Raw genomic sequence first — 25,317 nt, forward strand, 5'->3', positions numbered from 1 at the left:
TGTTTGTGCTCAACTGCCCCCTGTGGTTCTGTGCTGCACTTTCTCCTGACCTCCTGTGTGTGCTCTGCTGCCCCCTGTGGTTCTGTGCTGCACTTGCATCTGATCTCCTGTGTGTGCTCTGCTGCCCCCTGTGGTTCTGTGCTGCACTCGCTCCTGATCTCCTGTGTGTGCTCTGCTTCCCCCTGTAGTTCTGTGCTGCACTTGTTCCTGATCTCTTGTGTGTGCTCTGCTGCCCCCTGTGGTTCTGTGCTGCACTAGCTCCTGACCTCCTGTGTGTGCTCTGCTGCCCCTGTGGTTCTATGCTGCACTAGTTCCTGACCTCCTGTGTGTGCTCTGCTTCCCCCTGTGGTTCTTTGCTGCACTTGCTCCTGACCTCCTGTGTGTGCTCAGCTGCTCCCCTGTGGTTCTGTGCTGCACTCGCCCCTGACCTCCTGTGTGTGCTCTGCTGCCCCCCTGTGGTTCTGAGCTGCACTTGCTCCTGACCTCCTGTGTGTGCTCTGCTGCTCCCTGTGGTTTTGTGCTGCACTGGCTCCTGATCTCCTGTGTGTGCTCTGCTGCCCCCTGTAGTTCTGTGCTGCACTCGCTCCTGTTCTCCTGTGTGTGTGCTCAACTGCCCCGTCGTTCTGTGCTGCACTCGCTCCTGACCTCCTTTGTGTGCTCTGCTGCCCCCCTCTAGTTCTGTGCTGAACTCCCTCCTGATCTCCTGTGTGCTCTGCTGCCCCCTGTGGTTCTGTGCTGCACTTGCTCCTGATCTCCTGTGTGTGCTCTGCTGCCCCCTGTGGTTCTGTGCTGCACTCGCTGCTGATCTCCTGTGTGCTCTGCTTCCCTACTGTGGTTTTGTGCGGCACTGACTCCTGACCTCCTGTGTGTGCTCTGCTGTCTTCTGTGGTTCTTTTCTGCACTTGCTCCTGATCTCCTGTGTGTGCTCTGCTGCCCCCCTGTGGTTCTCTGCTGCACTCGCTCCTGATCTCCTGTGTGTGTGTGCTCTGCTGCCCCCTGTGGTTCTGTGCTGCACTCGCTCCTGATCTCCTGTGTGTGCTCTGCTGCCCCCTGTGGTTCTGTGCTGCACTCGCTCCTGGCCTTCTTTGTGTGCTCTGCTGCCCCCTGTGGTTCTGTGCTGCACTCGCTCCTGACCTCCTTTTTGTGCTCTGCTGCCCCCTGTGGTTCTGTGCTGCACTCGCTCCTGACCTCCTTTTTGTGCTCTGCTGCCCCCCTGTGGTTCTCTACTGCACTCGCTCCTGATCTCCTGTGTGTGTGCTCAACTGCCCCCTGTGGTTCTGTGCTGCACTCGCCCCTTACCTCCTGTGTGCTCTGCTGCCCCTCTGTGGTTCTGTGCTGCTCCTGAGCTCCTGTGTGTGCTCTGCTGCCCTCTGTGGTTCTGTGCTGCACTCGCTCCTGATCTCCTGTGTGTGTGCTCAACTGCCCCCTGTGGTTCTGTGCTGCACTCGCCTCTTACCTCCTGTGTGCTCTGCTGCCCCCCTGTGGTTCTGTGCTGCCCCCGCTCCGGACCTACTGTGTGTGCTGTGCTGCCCCCTGTGGTTCTGTGCTGCTCTTGAGCTCCTGTGTGTGCTCTGCTGCCCCCTGTGGTTCTGTTCTGCACTCGCTCCTGACCTCCTGTGTGTGCTGTGCTGCCCCCTGTGGTTCTGTGCTGCTCTTGAGCTCCTGTGTGTGCTCTGCTGCCCCCTGTGGTTCTGTTCTGCACTCGCTCCTGATCTCCTGTGTGTGCTCTGCTGCCCCCTGTGGTTCTGTTCTGCACTCGCTCCTGACCTCCTGTGTGTGCTCTCCTGCCCCCTGTGGTTCTGTTCTGCACTCGCTCCTGACCTCCTGTGTATGCTCTGCTGCCCCCTGTGGTTCTGTGCTGCACTCGTTTCTGACTTCCTTTTTGTGCTCCGCTGCCCCCCTGTGGTTCTGTGCTGCACTTGCTCCTGATCTCCTGTGTGTGCTCTGCTGCCCCCTGTGATTCTGTGCTGCACTTTCTCCTTATCTCCTGTGTGTGCTCTGCTGCCCCCTGTGGTTCTGTGCTGCACTTGCTCCTGATCTCCTGTGTGTGCTCTGCTGCCCCTTGTGGTTCTGTGCTGCACTTGCTCCTGATCTCCTGTGTGTGCTCTGCTGCCCCCTGTAGTTCTGTACTGCACTAGCTCCTGATCTCCTGTGTGTGCTCTGCTTCCCCCTGTGATTCTGTGCTGCACTTTCTCCTTATCTCCTGTGTGTGCTCTGCTGCCCCCTGTGGTTCTGTGCTGCACTTGCTCCTGATCTCGTGTGTGCTCTGCTGCCCCTTGTGGTTCTGTGCTGCACTCTCTCCTGATCTCCTGTTTGTGCTCTGCTGCCCCCTGTGGTTTGGTGCTTCGCTTACTCCTGACTTCCTGTGTGTGCTCTGCTGCCCCCTTTGGTTCTGTGCTGCACTCGCTTCTGACCTCTTGTGTGTGCTCTGCTGCCCCTTGTGGTTCTGTGCTGCACTTGCGCCTGATCTCCTGTGTGCTCTGCTGCCCCCTGTGGTTCTGTGCTGCATTCTTTCCTGATCTCCTGTTTGTGCTCTGCTGCCCCCTGTGGTTCTGTGCTGCACTTGCTCCTGACCTCCTGTGTGCTCTGCTGCCCCCCTGTGGTTCTGTACTGCACTTTCTCCTTATCTCCTGTGTGTGCTCTGCTTCCCCCTGTGATTCTGTGCTGCACTTTCTCCTTATCTCCTGTGTGTGCTCTGCTGCCCCCTGTGGTTCTGTGCTGCACTTTCTCCTTATCTCCTGTGTGTGCTCTGCTTCCCCCTGTGATTCTGTGCTGCACTTTCTCCTTATCTCCTGTGTGTGCTCTGCTGCCCCCTGTGGTTCTGTGCTGCACTTGCTCCTGATCTCCTGTTTGTGCTCTGCTGCCCCTTGTGGTTCTGTGCTGCACTCTCTCCTGACCTCCTGTATGTGCTCTCCTGCCCCCTGTGGTTCTCTGCTGCACTTGCTCCTGACCTCCTGTGTGTGCTCTGCTGCCCCCTGTAGTTCTGTGCTGCACTTGCTCCTGATGTCCTGTGTGTGTGCTCTGCTGCCCCCTGTGGTTCTGTGGTGCACTCGCTCCTGATCTCCTGTGTGTGTGCTCAACTGCCCCCTGTGGTTCTGTGCTGCACTCGCTTCTTACCTCCTGTGTGTGCTCTGCTGCCCCCCTGTGGTTCTGTGCTGTCCCCGCTCCGGACCTACTGTGTGTGCTCTGCTGCCCCCTGTGGTTCTGTGCTGCTCTTGAGCTCCTGTGTGTGCTCTGCTGCCCCCTGTGGTTCTGTGCTGCACTTGCTCCTGACCTCCTGTGTGTGCTCTGCTGCCTCCCTGTGGTTCTGTGCTGCACTCGTTTCTGACCTCCTTTTTGTGCTCCGCTGCCCCCCTGTGGTTCTGTGCTGCACTTGCTCCTGATCTCCTGTGTGTGCTCTGCTGCCCCCTGTAGTTCTGTACTGCACTAGCTCCTGATCTCATGTGTGTGCTCTGCTGCCCCCTGTAGTTCTGTGCTGCACTTGCTTCTGATCTCCTGTGTGTGTGCTCTGCTGCCCCCTGTGGTTCTGTGCTGCACTTGCTCCTGATCTCCGGTGTGTGTGCTCTGCTGCCCCCCTGTGGTTCTCTGCTGCACTGGCTCCTGATCTCTTGTGTGTGCTCTGCTGCCCCCTGTGGTTCTGTGCTGCACTCGCTCCTAACTTCCTTTGTGTGCTCTGCTGCCCCCTGTGGTTTTGTGCTGCACTCGCTCCTGACCTCCTGTGTGTGTTCTGTTGCCCCATGTGATTCTGTGCTGCACTCACTCCTGACTCCCTGTGTGTGCTCTGCTGCCCCCCTGTGGTTCTGTGCTGCACTCGCTCCAGACCTCCTTTGTTTGCTCTGCTGCCCCCTGTGGTTCTGTGCCACACACGCTCCTGATCTCCTGTGTGTGCTCTGTTGTCCCCCCTGTGGTTCTGTATTTCACTCGCTCCTGATCTCGTGTGTGGTCTGCTGCCCCTTGTGGTTCTGTGCTGCACTGGCTCCTGACCTCCTGTGTGTGTTCTGTGGTGCTTCCCCTTTTGATTCTGTGTTGCACTTGCTCCTGACCTCCTGTGTGTGCTCTGCTGCCCCCTGTGATTCTGTGCTGCACTTGCTCCTGATCTCCTGTGTGTGCTCTGCTGCCCCCTGTGGTTCTGTGCTGCACTCGCTCCTGACCTCCTGTGTGTGCTCTGCTGCCCTCCTGCGGTTCTGTGCTGCACTCACTCCTGACCTCCTGTGTGTGCTCTGCTGCCCCCTGTGGTTCTGTGCTGCACTCACTCCTGACCTCCTGTGTGTGCTCTGCTGCCCCCTGTGGTTCTGTGCTGCACTCACTCCTGACCTCCTGTGTGTGCTCTGCTGCCCCTGTGATTCTGTGCTGTACTCGCTCCTGACCTCCTGTGTGTGCTCTGCTGCCCCCTGTGGTTCTGTGTTGCACTGGCTCCTGACCTCCTGTGTGTGTTCTGTGGTGCTTCCCCTTTTGATTCTGTGTTGCACTTGCTCCTTACCTCCTGTGTGTGCTCTGCTGCCCCCTGTGATTCTGTGCTGCACTTGCTCCTGATCTCCTGTGTGTGCTCTGCTGCCCCCTGTGGTTCTGTGCTGCACTCGCTCCTGACCTCCTGTGTGTGCTCTGCTGCCCTCCTGCGGTTCTGTGCTGCACTCACTCCTGACCTACTGTGTGTGCTCTGCTGCCCCTGTGATTCTGTGCTGTACTCGCTCCTGACCTCCTGTGTGTGCTCTGCTGCCCCCTGTGGTTCTGTGTTGCACTCGCTCCTGACCTCCTGTGTGTGTTCTGTTGCCCCATGTGATTCTGTGCTGCACTCACTCCTGACTCCCTGTGTGTGCTCTGCTGCCCCCCTGTGGTTCTGTGCTGCACTCGCTCCAGACCTCCTTTGTTTGCTCTGCTGCCCCCTGTGGTTCTGTGCCACACACGCTCCTGATCTCCTGTGTGTGCTCTGTTGTCCCCCCTGTGGTTCTGTATTGCACTTGCTCCTGATCTCGTGTGTGGTCTGCTGCCCCTTGTGGTTCTGTGCTGCACTGGCTCCTGACCTCCTGTGTGTGTTCTGTGGTGCTTCCCCTTTTGATTCTGTGTTGCACTTGCTCCTGACCTCCTGTGTGTGCTCTGCTGCCCCCTGTGATTCTGTGCTGCACTTGCTCCTGATCTCCTGTGTGTGCTCTGCTGCCCCCTGTGGTTCTGTGCTGCACTCGCTCCTGACCTCCTGTGTGTGCTCTGCTGCCCTCCTGCGGTTCTGTGCTGCACTCACTCCTGACCTCCTGTGTGTGCTCTGCTGCCCCCTGTGGTTCTGTGCTGCACTCATTCCTGACCTCCTGTGTGTGCTCTGCTGCCCCTGTGATTCTGTGCTGTACTCGCTCCTGACCTCCTGTGTGTGCTCTGCTGCCCCCTGTGGTTCTGTGCCACACACGCTCCTGATCTCCTGTGTGTGCTCTGTTGTCCCCCCTGTGGTTCTGTATTGCACTTGCTCCTGATCTCGTGTGTGGTCTGCTGCCCCTTGTGGTTCTGTGCTGCACTGGCTCCTGACCTCCTGTGTGTGTTCTGTGGTGCTTCCCCTTTTGATTCTGTGTTGCACTTGCTCCTGACCTCCTGTGTGTGCTCTGCTGCCCCCTGTGATTCTGTGCTGCACTTGCTCCTGATCTCCTGTGTGTGCTCTGCTGCCCCCTGTGGTTCTGTGCTGCACTCGCTCCTGACCTCCTGTGTGTGCTCTGCTGCCCTCCTGCGGTTCTGTGCTGCACTCACTCCTGACCTCCTGTGTGTGCTCTGCTGCCCCCTGTGGTTCTGTGCTGCACTCATTCCTGACCTCCTGTGTGTGCTCTGCTGCCCCTGTGATTCTGTGCTGTACTCGCTCCTGACCTCCTGTGTGTGCTCTGCTGCCCCCTGTGGTTCTGTGTTGCACTCGCTCCTGACCTCCTGTGTGTGCTCTGCTGCCCCCTGTGGTTCTGTGCTGCACTCACTCCTGATCTCCTGTGTGTGTGCTCAACTGCCCCCTGTGGTTCTGTGCTGCACTCGCCCCTTACCTCCTGTGTGTGCTCTGCTGCCCCCCTGTGGTTCTGTGCTGCTCCTGAGCTCCTGTGTGTGCTCTGCTGCCCCCTGTGGTTCTGTGCTGCACTCACTCCTGACCTCCTGTGTGTGCTCTGATGCCCCTGTGATTCTGTGCTGCACTCACTCCTGACCTCCTGTGTGTGCTCTGCTGTCACCTGTGGTTCTGTGCTGCACTCACTCCTGACCTCCTGTGTGTGCTCTGCTGCCCCCTGTGGTTCTGTGCTGCACTCACTCCTGACCTCCTGTGTGTGCTTTGCTGCCCCCTGTGGTTCTGTGCTGCACTCACTCCTGACCTCCTGTGTGTGCTCTGCTGCTCCCTGTGGTTCTGTGCTGCACTCACTCCTGACCTCCTGTGTGTGCTCTGCTGCCCCCTGTGGTTCTGTGCTGCACTCGCTCCTGATCTCATGTGTGTGCTCTGCTGCCCCCTGTGGTTCTGTGCTGCACTCACTCCTGACCTCCTGTGTGTGCTCTGCTGCTCCCCGTGGTTCTGTGCTGCACTTGCTCCTGACCTCCTGTGTGTGCTCTGCTGCCCCCTGTGGTTCTGTGCTGCACTCGCTCCTGACCTCCTGTGTTTGATGCAGATACTGATTGACTGTAAATCCTCAAACTCTCGAGGTTCATTTTTCCAGCATTTCCGTACTGCCCCCGCTGGTCATCACCGGAACAGCACCCTCCTGTTTACCAGCACCCAGGGGTCTGGGGTGAACAGGCTTTGCTCAGGGGCTAGATTGGTGAGTTGTGTGATTGATCGGTCAGAGCAGCGGGATTAGTTGCAGCCATGTTATCAGCCAGAGTGGCGGGATTGGTCAGTCATGTGATCGGTCGCAGCGCTGTGATCGGTCAGAGCAGTGTGATGGGTCAGACATCGTTAACCCTTCCCTCCCCACAGAAACGCAGGCGGTGCAGTTTACACTTTATTTGGTATTTAACCCTCCTTCGCCGGTCCCCGCACATCGCTGACGTTCTCCTCCTCCGCCGGTCCCCGCACATCGCTGACGTTCTCCTTCTCCGCTGGTCGGGCCGGTTCCTGCACATTCCGGGGACGCCACGCTGGGAGTTGTCCTCCTCCGGCCGCTCCCTCAGTAACAGCAGGTGAATGTGGCCCAGTCCTGTCCCCAGTGTCCCTCTGATAACACTTCCTGGCTCCTTGGATAATACTGCTATGCCGTGCTCCGTGTGGCCCGGGGCCCTCCGCCATCCAGGGGCCCGCACCCAGCAGATTCTGTTCTTCAGCCCATTAGGGCCACCATAAGTTTGTGACCCCCAGAACGAGGCGTCCAGCACCCCGGGGTCTTCAGTATGGCGCCCTCCTGGCCAGAATCTTTGTCTTCATGTAGCTGCCCGTCCTCTGGGCGCCGGCGGTCACTGCGGGTGCAGAGCACGGCGCAGCACGTAGCGGGACGCCGCCTCCAGGTTCCACTGACACTTCTCCAGGATGCGGCGGCAGTCATCCTTACTGTGGCGGCTGACGTTGTAGAGCTGCTCCACCTGCGCGGGAGAAGACGGGTCAGAGCGGCCGCCAAAAAGAGCTGCCCCCCCAAATATGACCGCCACCAAGAGCTGCCCCCCAAAACACGACCGAGAGCTGCTCCCCCCAAACACGACCACCACCGAGAACTGCCCAACCCAAATATGGAGGACGTCACCAAGAGCTGTCTCCCCAAAACACAACCGCCACCGAGAGCTGCCCCCCAAACAAGACCGCCGCCAAGAACTGCGCCCCCAAAACACGACTGCCACCGAGAGCTGCCCCCCCCCAAATATGGAGGACGTCACCAAGAGCTGCCCCCCCCCAAACATGCAGGACACCACCAAGAGCTGCCCCCCAAAACATGGAGGACGCCACCTAGAGCTGCCCCCACACATGGAGGACGCCACCTAGAGCTGCCCCCCAAACATGGAGGACGCCACCTAGAGCTGCCCCCCAAACATGGAGGACGCCACCTAGAGCTGCCCCCCCAAACATGGAGGACGCCACCTAGAGCTGCCCCCCAAACATGGAGGACGCCACCAAGAGCTGCCCCCCAAACATGGAGGACGCCACCAAGAGCTGCCCCCCAAACATGGAGGACGCCACCTAGAGCTGCCCCCCAAACATGGAGGACGCCACCTAGAGCTGCCCCCCAAACATAGAGGACGCCACCTAGAGCTGTCCCCCAAACATGGAGGACGCTACCAAGAGCTGCCCCCCAAACATGGAGGACGCCACCTAGAGCTGCCCCCCAAACATGGAGGACGCCACCTAGAGCTGCCCCCCCAAACATGGAGGACGCCACCTAGAGCTGTCCCCCAAACATGGAGGACGCTACCTAGAGCTGCCCCCCCAAACATGCAGGACACCACCTAGAGCTGCCCCCCAAACATGGAGGACACCACCAAGAGCTGCCCCCTCAAACATGGAGGACACCACCTAGAGCTGCCCCCCAAACATGGAGGACGCTACCTAGAGCTGCCCCCCAAACATGGAGGACGCCACCTAGAGCTGCCCCCCAAACATGGAGGACGCCACCTAGAGCTGTCCCCCAAACATGGAGGACGCTACCAAGAGCTGCCCCCCAAACATGGAGGACGCCACCTAGAGCTGCCCCCCAAACATGGAGGACGCCACCTAGAGCTGCCCCCCCAAACATGGAGGACGCCACCTAGAGCTGTCCCCCAAACATGGAGGACGCTACCTAGAGCTGCCCCCCAAACATGGAGGACGCCACCTAGAGCTGCCCCCCAAACATGGAGGACACCACCAAGAGCTGCCCCCTCAAACATGGAGGACGCCACCTAGAGCTGCCCCCCACACATGGAGGACGCCACCTAGAGCTGCCCCCCAAACATGGAGGACGCCACCTAGAGCTGCCCCCCAAACATGGAGGACACCACCTAGAGCTGCCCCCCAAACATGGAGGACGCCACCTAGAGCTGCCCCCCCAAACATGCAGGACACCACCAAGAGCTGCCCCCCCAAACATGGAGGACGCCACCTAGAGCTGCCCCCCCAAACATGGAGGACACCACCTAGAGCTGCCCCCCAAACATGGAGGACGCCACCTAGAGCTGCCCCCCAAACATGGAGGACGCCACCTAGAGCTGCCCCTCAAACATGGAGGACACCACCAAGAGCTGCCCCCTCAAACATGGAGGACGCCACCTAGAGCTGCCCCCCACACATGGAGGACGCCACCTAGAGCTGCCCCCCAAACATGGAGGACGCCACCTAGAGCTGCCCCCCAAACATGGAGGACACCACCTAGAGCTGCCCCCCAAACATGGAGGACGCCACCTAGAGCTGCCCCCCCAAACATGCAGGACACCACCAAGAGCTGCCCCCCCCAAACATGGAGGACACCACCTAGAGCTGCCCCCCAAACATGGAGGACGCCACCTAGAGCTGCCCCCCAAACATGGAGGACGCCACCTAGAGCTGCCCCCCAAACATGGAGGACGCCACCTAGAGCTGCCCCCCCAAACATGGAGGACGCCACCTAGAGCTGCCCCCCAAACATGGAGGACGCCACCTAGAGCTGCCCCTCAAACATGGAAGACGCCACCTAGAGCTGCCCCCCCAAACATGGAGGACGCCACCTAGAGCTGCCCCCCAAACATGGAGGACGCCACCTAGAGCTGCCCCCCAAACATGGAGGACGCCACCTAGAGCTGCCCCCCCAAACATGGAGGACGCCACCTAGAGCTGCCCCCCAAACATGGAGGACGCCACCTAGAGCTGCCCCCCCAAACATGGAGGACGCCACCTAGAGCTGCCCCCCAAACATGGAGGACGCCACCTAGAGCTGCCCCCCAAACATGGAGGACGCCACCTAGAGCTGCCCCCCCAAACATGGAGGACGCCACCTAGAGCTGCCCCCCCAAACATGGAGGACGCCACCTAGAGCTGCCCCCCAAACATGAAGGACGCCACCTAGAGCTGCCCCCCCAAACATGGAGGACGCCACCTAGAGCTGCCCCCCAAACATGGAGGACGCCACCTAGAGCTGCCCCCCAAACATGGAGGACGCCACCTAGAGCTGCCCCCCAAACATGGAGGACGCCACCTAGAGCTGCCCCCCCAAACATGGAGGACGCCACCTAGAGCTGCCCCCCAAACATGGAGGACGCCACCTAGAGCTGCCCCCCAAACATGGAGGACGCCACCTAGAGCTGCCCCCCAAACATGGAGGACGCCACCTAGAGCTGCCCCCCAAACATGGAGGACGCCACCTAGAGCTGCCCCCCAAACATGGAGGACGCCACCTAGAGCTGCCCCCCCAAACATGGAGGACGCCACCTAGAGCTGCCCCCCCAAACATGGAGGACGCCACCTAGAGCTGCCCCCCAAACATGGAGGACGCCACCTAGAGCTGCCCCCCAAACATGGAGGACGCCACCTAGAGCTGCCCCCCAAACATGGAGGACGCCACCTAGAGCTGCCTCCCCAAACATGGAGGACACCACCTAGAGCTGCCCCCCAAACATGGAGGACACCACTGAGAACTGTCCCCAAAACGGCAACAAACATGGCAATTGCGAGCGTCACTTACCTTCAGAGCCTGCACCGCTCGGCCAACGTCCCCAGCAAAGCTGCGGAGAGCATCCCGACTCTCCTCTGTCGTCACCCCATGAACTCGCTCCTCCACCTGAGGAAACAATGTACTCCAGTCACCTCCAGAGCTGCACTCACATCCCATCCTCCAGAGCTGCACTCACATCCCATCCTCCAGAGCTGCTCTCACATCCCAACTTCCAGTCACCTTCAGAGCTGCACTCACATCCCATCCTCCAGAGCTGCACTCACATCCCATCCTCCAGAGCTGCACTCACATCCCATCCTCCAGAGCTGCACTCACATCCCATCCTCCAGAGCTGCACTCACATCCCATTTTCCAGATCTGCACTCACATAACATCTTCCAGTCACCTTCAGAGCTACACTCACATCACTTCCTCCAGTCACCTCCAGAGCTGCGCTCACATCTCATGCTGCAGTCACCTCCAGAGCTGCACTCACATCCCATCCTCCAGTCACCTCCAGAGCTGCACTCACATCCCATCCTCCAGAGCTGCACTCACATCCCATCCTCCAGTCACCTCCAGAGCTGCCCTCACATCCCATCCTCCAGTCACCTCCAGAGCTGCGCTCACATCTCCCACAATGCAGCATAGCCGGTCATATAAAGAGGTCTGCAGCTCTGGCTGTGACTGGAGCCATGCTGGGATAATGGGGTAATAGTCACCTCCTTGACCTTCCTCTGGAGGTCTCCCTCCGTTGAGCCTCCTTTCTGTGCCGCCACTTTCCCATCTGACGGTAAGCGGTGAACTACATCTCCAGCGGAAGTTCGGATGATCTGGGGGGAGGGGTAGTCCGTGTTGGGCAGTGGCAGGAACCTTTCCTTGGGGGCGGACAGCTTTGGTTTGGGCAGGAGTTGTGGGCGGAGATTGGCGAGGATCCTCCGCGGGGGCAGGTCGCTCATCCGTCTGGGGGAGGGGTCTCTGGGCGGAGAGCTCTCCAGATCTCGCACGCGGCTCCGGGGTCCGGGGAGGTTCTGGTGAGAGTTCTGCGGGAAGTCCGAGAGGGACTCCAGACTCTTCGAGAGCCCTAAAGAGGAGAGAGCAAAGGTGAGATCCAGGGTCTCCATCCACCGGAGCACGGGGCCAAAGCACAGGGTGGGGCCCCGAGCACAAGGGGGGGCCCCGAGCAAGCCAGGAGAGGGGGTGGGACACTCACGCTGCATATGCAAAAGCTTCACAGCCCCGCCTCCAGCTCCACCTCCAGCTCCTCCTCTCCGCGCAGCGTCCTTCCCTCTGTTACGCCTCCTTCAAGAAACACAAAATTATAAGACCAAAAACCGCATAGATAAGAGCATGAAGAACGCAGAGACCGGGGGCCAGAGACCGGGGGCCAGAGACAGGGGGCCGAGACGGTGGGAGGGCCAAGTGCAGAGACGGGGGCAGAGACAGGGCTAGAGACCTGGGCCGGGGGCAGGGCGGAGTTCAGAGACGGGGCTAGACACCTGGGCTGGGTGCAGGGCGGAGCGCAGAGACGGGGCTAGAGATGGGGCTAGACACCTGGGCCGGGGGCAGGGCCGAGCGCAGAGACGGGGCTAGACACCTGGGTCGGGGGCAGGGCCGAGCGCAGAGAGGGGGCTAGACACCTGGGCCGGGGGCAGGGCAGAGCGCAGAGACGGGGGCTAGAGACCTGGAACGGGGGCAGGGCGGAGCACAGAGACGGGGCTAGAGACGGGGCTAGAGACGGGGCTAGAGACCTGGGCCGGGGGCAGGGCGGAGCACAGAGATGGGGGCTAGAGACCTGGGCCGGGGGCAGGGCGGAGCACAGAGACGGGGCTAGAGACGGGGCTAGACACCTGGGCCGGGGGCAGGGCGGAGCACAGAGACAGGGGCTAGAGACCTGGGCCGGGGGCAGGGCGGAGCACAGAGACGGGGCTAGAGACGGGGCTAGACACCTGGGCCGGGGGCAGGGCGGAGCACAGAGACGGGGGCTAGAGACCTGGGCCGGGGGTAGGGCCGAGCGCAGAGACGGGGCTAGACACCTGGGCCGGGGGCAGGGCCGAGCGCAGAGACGGAGAGCTAGACACCTGGGCCGGGGGCAGGGCGGAGCGCAGAGACGGGGGCTAGAGACCTGGGCCGGGGGCAGGGCGGAGCGCAGAGACGGGGGCTAGAGACCTGGGCTGGGGGCAGGGCCGAGCGCAGAGACGGGGCTAGACACCTGGGCCGGGGGCAGGGCGGAGTGCAGAGACGGGGGCTAGAGACCTGGGCCGGGGGCAGGGCGGAGCACAGAGACGGGGCTAGAGACGGGGCTAGAGACCTGGGCCGGGGGCAGGGCGGAGCACAGAGACGGGGGCTAGAGACCTGGGCCGGGGGCAGGGCGGAGCGCAGAGACGGGGGCTAGAGACCTGGGCCGGGGGCAGGGCCGAGCGCAGAGACGGGGCTAGACACCTGGGCCGGGGGCAGGGCGGAGCGCAGAGACGGGGGCTAGAGACCTGGGCCGGGGGCAGGGCGGAGCGCAGAGACGGGGCTAGAGACGGGGCTAGAGACCTGGGCCGGGGGCAGGGCGGAGCGCAGAGACGGGGGCTAGAGACCTGGGCCGGGGGCAGGGCGGAGCACAGAGACGGGGCTAGAGACTCTGTACACTCACTCGCTGTCGGTCTCTGCGTCCCCCAGGTTCAGCTTCACCAGGCTGCTCGCCATCTGTACGCTGCTCCGCGTCGGGGCCATGTCCTCCGGGCCGACCACTAATGATGGGAAGAGGCCGGATTTCAGGGTGCGGCGGTTCTGTCCTCTCCACATCTGTGAATCCGACCTAACAGAGGAAGAAGAGTCATATTGTGAGAAGATGAGGGGCAACCAGAGATACCCACCAACCTCCACTGCACCCCGAGACCTGGAGCGCTCCAGTACCTACCCCCCATCAATGACTGTGACCATGTCCCCAGAGTCCAAACGCAGCAAAGAGGGGTCCACAACGTCCTGCAGAACCCGGACCTCCGCCAGACGCATCTGCCAAAGACCATTCAGTATGAGGACTGGGGGTACTGGGAAGAATGGGGGTACAGACAAGAATGGGGGGTCCAGGGGAGAGTGGGGGATACAGAGAAGAATGGAAGGTACTGGGGCGACTTGGAGGATACAGAGGATAATGGGGGGGTACAGAGGAGAAAGGGGTTAGAGGGAAGAATGAGGGGTCCAATGGAGAATGGGGGTACAGGGATATCGGAGTACAGAGGGGTGACACATGGGGCGCTCACCTCCTTGATCAGGGTGATCAGGCTGCTGAATTTGGGGCGATGTTCGGGTTTGTGGGCCCAGCACTTCATCATGATGGAGTACACGCCCTGCGGACAGTCCTCCGGCTGCTCCAGACGCTCGCCCTCCCGGTCTATCTTAGCCAAGATCTGAAAACACAAAGAAACTTCTAGAAAATGTCCCCTTGGGGAGTCACAGGGGAGACCCCAAGAGCTCAACTGTCCAGGTGCATCTGCCATATAGGGGTCCCATGTTCTCCTGTGAGACATATTGTGGGGGGCACCAGGGGACCTCATGCTCCCTAGAGATGTAGCATCATGTAAGGGCTCGGGGGGGTGAGACCCATCATATACCCCATATCCTCAGAGGACATACCCATCATATACCCCGTATCCTCAGAGGACATACCCATCATATACCCCGTATCCTCAGAGGACATACCCATCATATACCCCGTATCTTCAGAGGACATACCCATCACATACCCCGTATCCTCAGAGGACATACCCATCATATACCCCGTATCCTCAGAAGACATACCCATCATATACCCCGTATCTTCAGAGGACATACCCATCATATACCTCGTATCCTCAGAGGACATACCCATCATATACCCCGTATCCTCAGAGGAGATACCGATCATAAACCCCCGTATCCTCAGAGGACATACCCATCATATACCCCGTATCTTCAGAGGACATACCAGTCATATACCTCATATCCTCAGAGGACATACCAGTCATATAACCCATATCCTCTGAAGACATACCCATCATATAGTCCATATCCTCAGAGGGCATACCCATCATATACCCCGTATCCTCAGAGGACATACCCATCATATACCCCGTATCCTCAGAGGACATACCCATCATATACCCCGTATCCTCAGAGGACATACCCATCATATACCCCGTATCCTCAGAGGACATACCCATCATATACCCCGTATCCTCAGAGGACATACCCATCATATACCCCGTATCCTCAGAGGACATACCGATCATAAACCCCCGTATCCTCAGAGGACATACCAGTCATATACCTCATATCCTCAGAGGACATACCAGTCATATAACCCATATCCTCTGAAGACATACCCATCATATAGTCCATATCCTCAGAGGGCATACCCATCATATAGCCCATATCCTCTGAAGACATACCCATCATATACCCCATATCCTCTGAGGACATACCCATCATATAGCGCATATCCTCAGAGGACCCCTTGCTTTTTGGAGACGTACCTGTCTTCCACTTTGTCCCATCCAGGGCTCTTGGCCGTAGGTGAACATCTCCCACAGGGTGACCCCGAACATCCAGACGTCGGACGGGTGGGAGAAGGTTCCGAGCTTCAGACTTTCCGGGGAGCACCTGCAATGTACGGCGGAGTTAATACTGCGACTCGTCGCTCCCCCTGTGCCCGGACCGTACGGGGTCTCACCATGCGAAGGGAATCTTGCGGTGGGCGGACATGATGTAGTGGTCGTTGTGCCCATTGAGTGCCCTCATCAGGCCGAAGTCCCCGATCTTCACCACCTCCTCACTGCTCACCAGGATGTTTCGTGCCGCCAGGTCCCGGTGGATGAACTTGCGAGATTCCAGGTAGCTCATCCCTGATGCGATCTGCAGGGCGTACGACCACAAAAGTGACAGCGAGAAGGAGCCGAAACGAGAGCGCAGGGTGTCATGGAGGGATCCCAGAGGGGCCAGCTCCGTCACCTAACAACCAGAGACACAATGGATGATGAGTCGCCCCAGACATGGTGACCCCGCTCTGATCTACAGGCGGCAGGTCCTCACCATCTTCAGCGGCTGCGCCAGGACCACCCCGTACAGGCGGATGAGGTGCGGGTGATCCAGGGCGTACATCGAGTTCACCTCCTGCAGGAAGTCCAGCAGAGCGTCGGGGTCAGCGCCGCCATCGGTGCGGAGCGACTTCACCGCCACATTCACCTGTAGAGACACGCGGGGCAATTATATCATCCATTCCCATGATGCTCCAGGACACAAGAAGAACCACCACGTACCACTCTCCCGCCTGGTATCCGCCATTCTCCCCTTCTGACCACCCCAAAACATCCGTCCCCGAGGCGTTCAAACAGGCTAAGGTCCCGCTCATTGATCAGACACTTCAGGGAGCAGTCCGGATCCCCCCGGGGAGCAGCAGAGGACGGAGAGGTGACGGGATCGGGGAACGGGGAAGAATCCGGGCTGTCAGGACTCCGCGTAGAGAACATCTGTGGAGAAGGAACACAAACACATTACAGAGGTTGTCACCGACGCCCCCCAATCTGACGCCTCACAGCAAAAATCACAGAGGAACTACTGGGAGGGGGTCTCATGGCGGTACAATCCACAGATCGGGGGGGAAAGAAAGCGGTACAATCCACAGATCGGGGGGGGGGGGGAGTGACGGCAGTACAATCCACAGATCGGGGGGGGGTGATGGCGGTACAATCCACAGATCGGGAGGTGATGGCGGTACAATCCACAGATCGGGGGGTGATGGCGGTACAATCCACAGATCGGGGGTGATGGCGGTACAATCCACAGATCGGGGGGTGATGGCGGTACAATCCACAGATCGGGGGGTGATGGCGGTACAATCCACAGATGGGGGGGGAGTGACGGCAATACAATCCACAGATTGGGGGAGAGAGTGTGAGGGCAGTACAATCCACAGATCGGGGGGGGGGGGGGTGACGGCGGTACAATCCACAGATCGGGGGGTGTGACAGTGATATGATCATGAGAATAGAGGTGACCGCAGTACGTCCAGAGATGGTGGAAAAGATGGGACCGCAGTATGTCCAGAGATGGTGGGGTTGAGTGTCTTGTCAGTGTGACCCGGACACTGTGGGGAGGTTGTGTCGGTGTAAGGTTAATCCAGAGGTCATGGGAGAGGGACAAGCAACGGTTCAATCTGGAGATTGTGGGAGGGTTTGACGACAATGTGATACTGGGGTCATGGGAGCGGGTGTGATCATGAAACAGGGTGCGATGGGTGCAATCTGGAGATTATAGGAGAGGGTGTGATGGAAGCCTGTATCTGGAGATGTGGGGCAGGGTGCGATGGAGGCCTGTATCTGGAGATGTGGGGCAGGGTGCGATGGAGGCCTGTATCTGGAGATGTGGGGCAGGGTGCGATGGAGGCCTGTATCTGGAGATGTGGGGCAGGGTGCGATGGAGGCCTGTATCTGGAGATGTGGGGCAGAGTGTGATGGAGGCCTGTATCTGGAGATGTGGGGCAGAGTGTGATGGAGGCCTGTATCTGGAGATGTGGGGCAGAGTGTGATGGAGGCCTGTATCTGGAGATGTGGGGCAGAGTGTGATGGAGGCTTGTATCTGGAGATGTGGGGTAGGGTGTGATGGAGGCCTGTATCTGGAGAAGTGGGGCAGGGTGTGATGGAGGCCTGTATCTGGAGATGTGGGGCAGGGTGCGATGGAGGCCTGTATCTGGAGATTATAGGAGAGGGTGTGATGGGGGCCTGTATCTGGAGATGTTGGGCAGGGTGTGATGGAGGCCTGTATCTGGAGATTATAGGAGAGGGTGTGATGGGGGCCTGTATCTGGAGATGTTGGGCAGGGTGTGATGGAGGCCTGTATCTGGAGATTATAGGAGAGGGTGTGATGGGGGCCTGTATCTGGAGATGTGGGGCAGGGTGCGATGGAGGCCTGTATCTGGAGATGTGGGGCAGGGTGTGATGGAACATATGGGAATTGTAGGGGATGTTGTGGAGCAGACGGTGATCGTGGTACCATTCAGAGAGTGATGGTGGTATATGTGAAGATTGTGTGGGGTGAGGGGGTCTTGGGTGATGGCTGCTTGGACAGGTTATTTACAGCCAGGAGCTCCACAGTGACCATGGAAGGTTCTACCGGCCACTGGGCAAGGTCCTACCGGCCACCGGGCCTCTGTACTGAGGTCTCCCCACCCCCAGTAGCAGATTCTAGTTCCCATCAACCTCATACTGAGTAAACACCCGGCCGTGAATCACGTCTCTGCAGCCGCACCCGCATTTCCATGTAAATCACTTGTGTAAATGACACCGGAGACAAAGGTCAATACAGCAATAACAACCTGCGGGCCCGTCCTCACAGGGGTCCCTTCCAGGAGAACTACACCTACATGCTACCTGTCCCATGGGGGTCTGAGGGGGAAAAACTCCTTAAAATGGTAAAACTGAGGCAGCACGGTGGCTCAGTGGTTAGCACTGCAGTCTTGTGATGGCTCAGTGGTCAGCACTGCAGTCTTGTGGTGGCTTAGTGGTTAGCACTGCAGTCTTGCAGCTCTGGGGTTCTGGGTACAAATCCCACCAAGGACACCATCTGCGAGGAGTTTGTATGTTCTCCACGTGTTTGTGGGTTTCCTCCAGGTTCTCCAGTTTCCTTCCACACTCCAAAATAAACCACACTGATAGGGTATGTAGATTGTGAGCCCCAATGGGGACAGTGATGCCAATGTATGTAAAGGGAATAAATATTACTTCATCGCTATATCGGGCTCTCACCTTGTACATCCAGGATTTTGGCCGTACTGGAGGCTTCCTCCGCTTCAAAGCCTCAAAGAGTCTTCTCTGTGCTGAAATTAATAATTGGCTATCAGATGAACGTTGCCTTCTCATCAATTTCACAAAGAAAATAAGAAACTGGGCTCCTACAATGAGGTCCATAAAGATGAGCTACGATGAGCCAAGATGGACAGAAGATGACAGAGGATGAGCCAAGATGGACAGGAGATGGCAGAGGATGAGCCATGTTGGACAGGAGATGGCAAAGTATGAGCATAGATGGACAGGAGATGGCAGAGGATGAGCCATGTTGGACAGGAGATGGCAGAGGATGAGCCATGTTGGACAGGAGATGGCAAAGTATGAGCATATATGGACAGGAGATGGCAGAGGATAAGCCAAGATGGACAGGAGATGGCAGAAGATGAGCATAGATGGACAGGAGATGGCAGAGGATAAGCCAAGATGGACAGGAGATGGCAGAAGATGAGCCAAGATGGACAGGAGATGATGAAGGATAAAACTAGATGAACAGAAGATCGTGAAGGATAAAAAGATCAACAGAAGATCATGAAGGATGAGACCAAATGGAAAGGAGATGGTGGAGGATGAGCTTAGATGGACCGGAAATGTCAGAGGGTGGCACTATATGGACAGGGAATGATGGACGGTGTCACAAGATGCACAAGAGATGACGGAGGATGAGACTAGATGGACAGAAGATATAATGGAGGATGGGACTAGAAGGACAGGAGATAGTGGAGGATGAGGCTAGATGGACAACAGTTGAAGGACGATTAGACAAGATAGGCATAAGATGACAGATGATGACACTAGATGGAGAGAAGATGGCAAAGGATAAGAAGACCGACAAAAGATCATGAAGTATGATACCAGATGGATCGGAAATGGCAGAGGATGAGACTAGATGGAAAGGAGATGACGGAGCATGAGACTAGATGGACATGAAATTATGATGGATGAGACTAAATGGACAGGAGGTGACAATGGATGGCACTAGATGGACAGGTAATGATGGAGGATGAGACTACATAAGCAGGAGATGATGGAGGATGAGACTAGATAGACAAATTTATTGGAGAGTGAGACTAGATGTAAGGAAAATTTTGGAGGATGACAGGAGACAACGGAGCATGTTACTAGAAAGAGACTAGATTACTGAAAATAGGACTAGAGAGCTAAAAGGTGAAGATGGAGAATAAGACTAGATGGACAGGAGATGACGGCGGATGAGACTAGATGAACAGAGATGGTGGAGGATGAGGCTAGAAGGACAAAGATCAAAGATGGTGAAGGATGAGACTAGACGGATCAGAGATGGCAGACGATGAGACTAGATGAACAGAAGATGATGGGGGATGAGACTACATGGACAGGAGATGATTGAGGATGATACAAAATTGGCAAAAGATGACGAATGATGAGACTAGATGGAATCACGACGGATGAGACCATGTGGACAAGAGATGGTGGGACTAGATAAACAGGGAATGACGGAATATGGGACTAGAAAAACAGGAGATGGTGGAGGATGAGCGTAAATGCACAACAGATGACAGAGGATGAGACAGAATGGACAGGAGATGAAGGAAGATGATACTAGATGCACAGGAGATGATGAAGGATGAGACTATATGGACAAAAAATGATGGAGGATGAGAAAAGTTGGACAGGGAATTACGAAGGATTAAACTTTGTGTACAAGAGATGGTGAAGTTTGGGACTAGATGAACAGGGAATCACAGAAGATGAGACTAGGTGGACAGGAGATGACGGACAATGAGACTATATGGACAGAAAATGACAAAGGATGAAACTAGATGGACAGAAGATGACCGAGGATGAGACTATTTTGACAACAGGTGATGGAGGATGGGACTAGAGGACAGGAGATGACAGAGAATGAGACTAGATGGACAGGAGATGGTGAAGGATGAGACTAGATGGACAGGAGATGGTGAAGGATGAAACTAGATGCACATTAGATGACAGAGGATGAAACTAGCTGGACAAAAGATGATGGAGGATGAGACTATATGGATCAGAGATGGAAGAGGGTGAGAGTAGATGGACAGGAGATGACCAAGGATGAGACTAGATGGACAGGAAATGATGGAGGATGAGACTAGATGGACAGGGGATGGCATAGGATGAGACTAGATGGAAAGGAGATGACCAAGGATGAGACTAGATGCACAGGAGATGGCGAAGGATGAGACTAGATGGACAGGGGATGGCAAAGGATGAGACTAGATGGAAAGGAGATGACCAAGGATGAGATAAGATGGACAGGAGATGGCAGATTATGAGACTAGATGGGCAGGAGATTTCGGAGGATGAGATTAGATGGACAGGAGATGGCGAAGGATGAGATTAGATGGACAGGAGATGACGAAGGATGAGACTAGATGGACAGGAAATGATGGAGGATGAGACCAGATGGACAGGAGATGTCGGAGGTTGGGAGTAGATGGACAGGAGATGGCATAGGATGAGATAAGATGGACAGGAGATGGCGAAGGATGAGATTAGATGGACAGGAGATGTTGAAGGATGAGATTAGATGGACAGGAGATGACGAAGGATGAGACTAGATGGACAGGGGATGGCATAGGATGAGACTAGATGGAAAGGAGATGACCAAGGATGAGACTAGATGGACAGGAGATGACGAAGGATGAGACTAGATGGACAGGTGATGGCATAGGATGAGACTAGATGGAAAGGAGATGACCAAGGATGAGATAAGATGGACTGGAGATGGCAGATTATGAGACTAGATGGGCAGGAGATTTCGGAGGATGAGATTAGATGGACAGGAGATGGCGAAGGATGAGATTAGATGGACAGGAGATGACGAAGGATGAGACTAGATGGACAGGAGATGGCAAAGGATGAGACTAGATGGACAGGAAATGATGGAGAATGAGACCAGATGGACAGGTGATGTCGGAGGTTGGGAGTAGATGGATAGGAGATGGCATAGGATGAGATAAGATGAACAGGAGATGGCAGATTATGAGACTAGATGGGCAGGAGATGTCGGAGGATGAGATTAGATGGACAGGAGATGGCGAAGGATGAGATTAGATGGACAGGAGATCACGAAGGATGAGACTAGATGGACAGGAGATGACGAAGGATGAGACTAGATGGGCAGGAGATGTCGGAGGATGAGATTAGATGGACAGGAGATGGCGAAGGATGAGATTAGATGGACAGGAGATCACGAAGGATGAGACTAGATGGACAGGAGATGACGAAGGATGAGACTAGATGGATAGGAGATGATGAAGGATGAGACTAGATGGACAGGAGATGATAAAGGATGAGACTAGATGGACAGGAGATGATGAAGGATGAGACTAGATGGACAGGAATGGTGGAGGATGAGACTAGATGGACAGGAAATAGCCGAGGATGAGACTAGATGGACAGGAGATGACGAAGGATGAGACTACATGGACAGGAGATGGCGAAGGATGAGACTACATGGACAGGAGATAACGAAGGATGAGACTAGATGGACAGGAGATAACGAAGGATGAGACTAGATGGATAGGAGATGGTGGAGGATGAGTTCAGATGGAAAAAACATGGAGGATGAGAAAGGGACAGGAGATGACGGAGGATGGAAACATATGGAGAGGAGATGATAGGAGTCATCTTTCTATCTAATTGTATGCAAAATGTAATCAGCTTTTAAATTCTCCAGGAGCTGCTCCAGTAATGACGGAGGATGATGGATCTCCACACCTCATTCACTTCCCGTGACTCAGGACACGTGAGAAAGTATCAGACACGAAGGAGGCAAACCACAAAGAACACCACAAGACGGGAAATCTTATGTAATGGCCAAAGGACAAGACACTTTTCTGCCAAATCAAAGCCAAAGTTCTGACTCATCATGAGGGATTCCATCCTATAGAGCAGCACTACTGCCCCCATCATGGAGGATACCGTCCTCCTAGAGCAGCACTACTGCCCCCATCATCGGGGATACCATCCTATAGAGCAGCACTACTGCCCCCATCATGGAGGATACCATCCTATAGAGCAGCACTACTGCCCCCATCATGGAGGATACCGTCCTCCTAGAGCAGCACTACTGCCCCCATCATGGAGGATACCGTCCTCCTAGAGCAGCACTACTGCCCCCATCATCGGGGATACCATCCTATAGAGCAGCACTACTGCCCCCATCATGGAGGATACCGTCCTATAGAGCAGCACTACTGCCCCCATCATGGAGGATACCGTCCTCCTAGAGCAGCACTACTGCCCCCATCATCGGGGATACCATCCTATAGAGCAGCACTACTGCCCCCATCATGGGGGATACCGTCCTCCTAGAGCAGCACTACTGCCTCCATCATCGGGGATACCATCCTATAGAGCAGCACTACTGCCCCCATCATGGAGGATACCGTCCTCCTAGAGCAGCACTACTGCCCCCATCATCGGGGATACCATCCTATAGAGCAGCACTACTGCCCCCATCATGGGGGATACCGTCCTCCTAGAGCAGCACTACATCCCCCATCATGGAGGATACCGTCCTCCTAGAGCAGCACTACTGCCCCCATCATCGGGGATACCGTCCTCCTAGAGCAGCACTACTGCCCCCATCATGGAGGATACCGTCCTCCTAGAGCAGCACTACTGCCCCCATCATCGGGGATACCGTCCTCCTAGAGCAGCACTACTGCCCCCATCATCGGGGATACCGTCCTCCTAGAGCAGCACTACTGCCCCCATCATCGGGGATACCGTCCTATAGAGCAGCACTACTGCCCCCATCATCGGGGATACCATCCTATAGAGCAGCACTACTGCCCCCATCATCGGGGATACCGTCCTATAGAGCAGCACTACTGCCCCGATCATGGAGGATACCGCCCTCCTAGAGCAGCACTACTGCCCCCATCATGGAGGATACCGTCCTCCTAGAGCAGCACTACTGCCCCCATCATGGAGGATACCGCCCTCCTAGAGCAGCACTACTGCCCCCATCATGGAGGATACCGCCCTCCTAGAGCAGCACTACTGCCCCCATCATGGAGGATACCGTCCTCCTAGAGCAGCACTACTGCCCCCATCATCGGGGATACCGTCCTCCTAGAGCAGCACTACTGCCCCCATCATCGGGGATACCGTCCTCCTAGAGCAGCACTACTGCCCCCATCATCGGGGATACCATCCTATAGAGCAGCAGTACTGCCCCCATCATCGGGGATACCATCCTATAGAGCAGCACTACTGCCCCCATCATCGGGGATACCGTCCTATAGAGCAGCAGTACTGCCCCCATCATCGGGGATACCGTCCTCCTAGAGCAGCACTACTGCCCCCATCATCGGGGATACCATCCTATAGAGCAGCAGTACTGCCCCCATCATCGGGGATACCGTCCTCCTAGAGCAGCACTACTGCCCCCATCATCGGGGATACCGTCCTATAGAGCAGCACTACTGCCCCCATCATCGGGGATACCATCCTATAGAGCAGCACTACTGCCCCCATCATGGAGGATACCATCCTATAGAGCAGCACTACTGCCCCCATCATGGAGGATACCGCCCTCCTAGAGCAGCACTACTGCCCCCATCATCGGGGATACCGTCCTCCTAGAGCAGCACTACTGCCCCCATCATGGAGGATACCGTCCTCCTAGAGCAGCACTACTGCCCCCATCATGGAGGATACCGTCCTCCTAGAGCAGCACTACTGCCCCCATCATCGGGGATACCGTCCTCCTAGAGCAGCACTACTGCCCCCATCATCGGGGATACCGTCCTCCTAGAGCAGCACTACTGCCCCCATCATCGGGGATACCGTCCTATAGAGCAGCACTACTGCCCCCATCATCGGGGATACCGTCCTATAGAGCAGCACTACTGCCCCCATCATGGGGGATACCGTCCTCCTAGAGCAGCACTACTGCCCCCATCATCGGGGATACCATCCTATAGAGCAGCACTACTGCCCCCATCATGGGGGATACCGTCATATATAGCACTACATCCCCCATCATGTAGGATACCATCATATAGGGCACTACGGCCCCCATCTTATAGGATACCGTCATAAATAGCACTAAAGCCCCCATCATGGGGGATACCATCCTATACAGCATTACAGCCCCCATCATGGGGGATACCATCCTATACAGCATTACAGCCCCCATCATGGGGGATACCATCCTATACAGCATTACAGCCCCCATCATGGGGGATACCATCCTATACAGCACTACAGCCCCCATCATGGGGGATACCATCCTATACAGCATTACAGCCCCCATCATGGGGGATACCATCCTATACAGCATTACAGCCCCCATCATGGGGGATACCATCCTATACAGCATTACAGCCCCCATCATGGGGGATACCATCCTATACAGCATTACAGCCCCCATCATGGGGGATACCATCCTATACAGCATTACAGCCCCCATCATGGGGGATACCATCCTATACAGCATTACAGCCCCCATCATGGGGGATACCATCCTATACGGCATTACAGCCCCCATCATGGGGGATACCATCCTATACAGCATTACAGCCCCCATCATGGGGGATACCATCCTATACAGCACTACAGCCCCCATCATGGGGGATACCGTCCTATACAGCATTACAGCCCCCATCATGGGGGATACCATCCTATACAGCATTACAGCCCCCATCATGGGGGATACCGTCCTATACAGCATTACAGCCCCCATCATGGGGGATACCATCCTATACAGCACTACAGCCCCCATCATGGGGGATACCATCCTATACAGCATTACAGCCCCCATCATGGGGATACCATCCTATACAGCATTACAGCCCCCATCATGGGGGATACCGTCCTATACAGCATTACAGCCCCCATCATGGGGGATACCATCCTATACAGCATTACAGCCCCCATCATGGGGGATACCATCCTATACAGCATTACAGCCCCCATCATGGGGGATACCATCCTATACAGCATTACAG

General features: G+C 56.7%; 1 protein-coding gene across 3 annotated transcripts in view; it reads right to left on the reverse strand.

Moving 5' to 3' along the window:
* Positions 1-6,931: 6,931 nt before the first annotated feature.
* Positions 6,932-25,317, reverse strand: part of TNK1 (tyrosine kinase non receptor 1) — a 44,337-nt gene continuing 25,951 nt past the window's right edge. For 2 of the 3 annotated variants that reach the window (XM_075343296.1, XM_075343295.1), the window contains exons 3-14: positions 18,299-18,369; positions 15,815-16,024; positions 15,588-15,740; positions 15,229-15,506; positions 15,032-15,158; positions 13,781-13,927; positions 13,438-13,532; positions 13,171-13,335; positions 11,743-11,831; positions 11,252-11,613; positions 10,560-10,655; positions 6,932-7,518 (exon numbers count right to left, since the gene is read on the reverse strand). In XM_075343296.1, coding sequence (XP_075199411.1) covers positions 7,393-7,518; positions 10,560-10,655; positions 11,252-11,613; positions 11,743-11,831; positions 13,171-13,335; positions 13,438-13,532; positions 13,781-13,927; positions 15,032-15,158; positions 15,229-15,506; positions 15,588-15,740; positions 15,815-16,024; positions 18,299-18,369 — 1,919 coding nt within the window. In that variant the 3' untranslated portion in view covers positions 6,932-7,392. The remainder of the gene's footprint in view (positions 7,519-10,559; positions 10,656-11,251; positions 11,614-11,742; positions 11,832-13,170; positions 13,336-13,437; positions 13,533-13,780; positions 13,928-15,031; positions 15,159-15,228; positions 15,507-15,587; positions 15,741-15,814; positions 16,025-18,298; positions 18,370-25,317) is intronic. The other variant, XM_075343297.1, reaches the window with a different exon arrangement.

Source organism: Anomaloglossus baeobatrachus, chromosome 4, assembly GCF_048569485.1.
Source record: "Anomaloglossus baeobatrachus isolate aAnoBae1 chromosome 4, aAnoBae1.hap1, whole genome shotgun sequence".
In the NCBI taxonomy this organism is placed as follows: Eukaryota; Metazoa; Chordata; class Amphibia; order Anura; family Aromobatidae; genus Anomaloglossus; species Anomaloglossus baeobatrachus.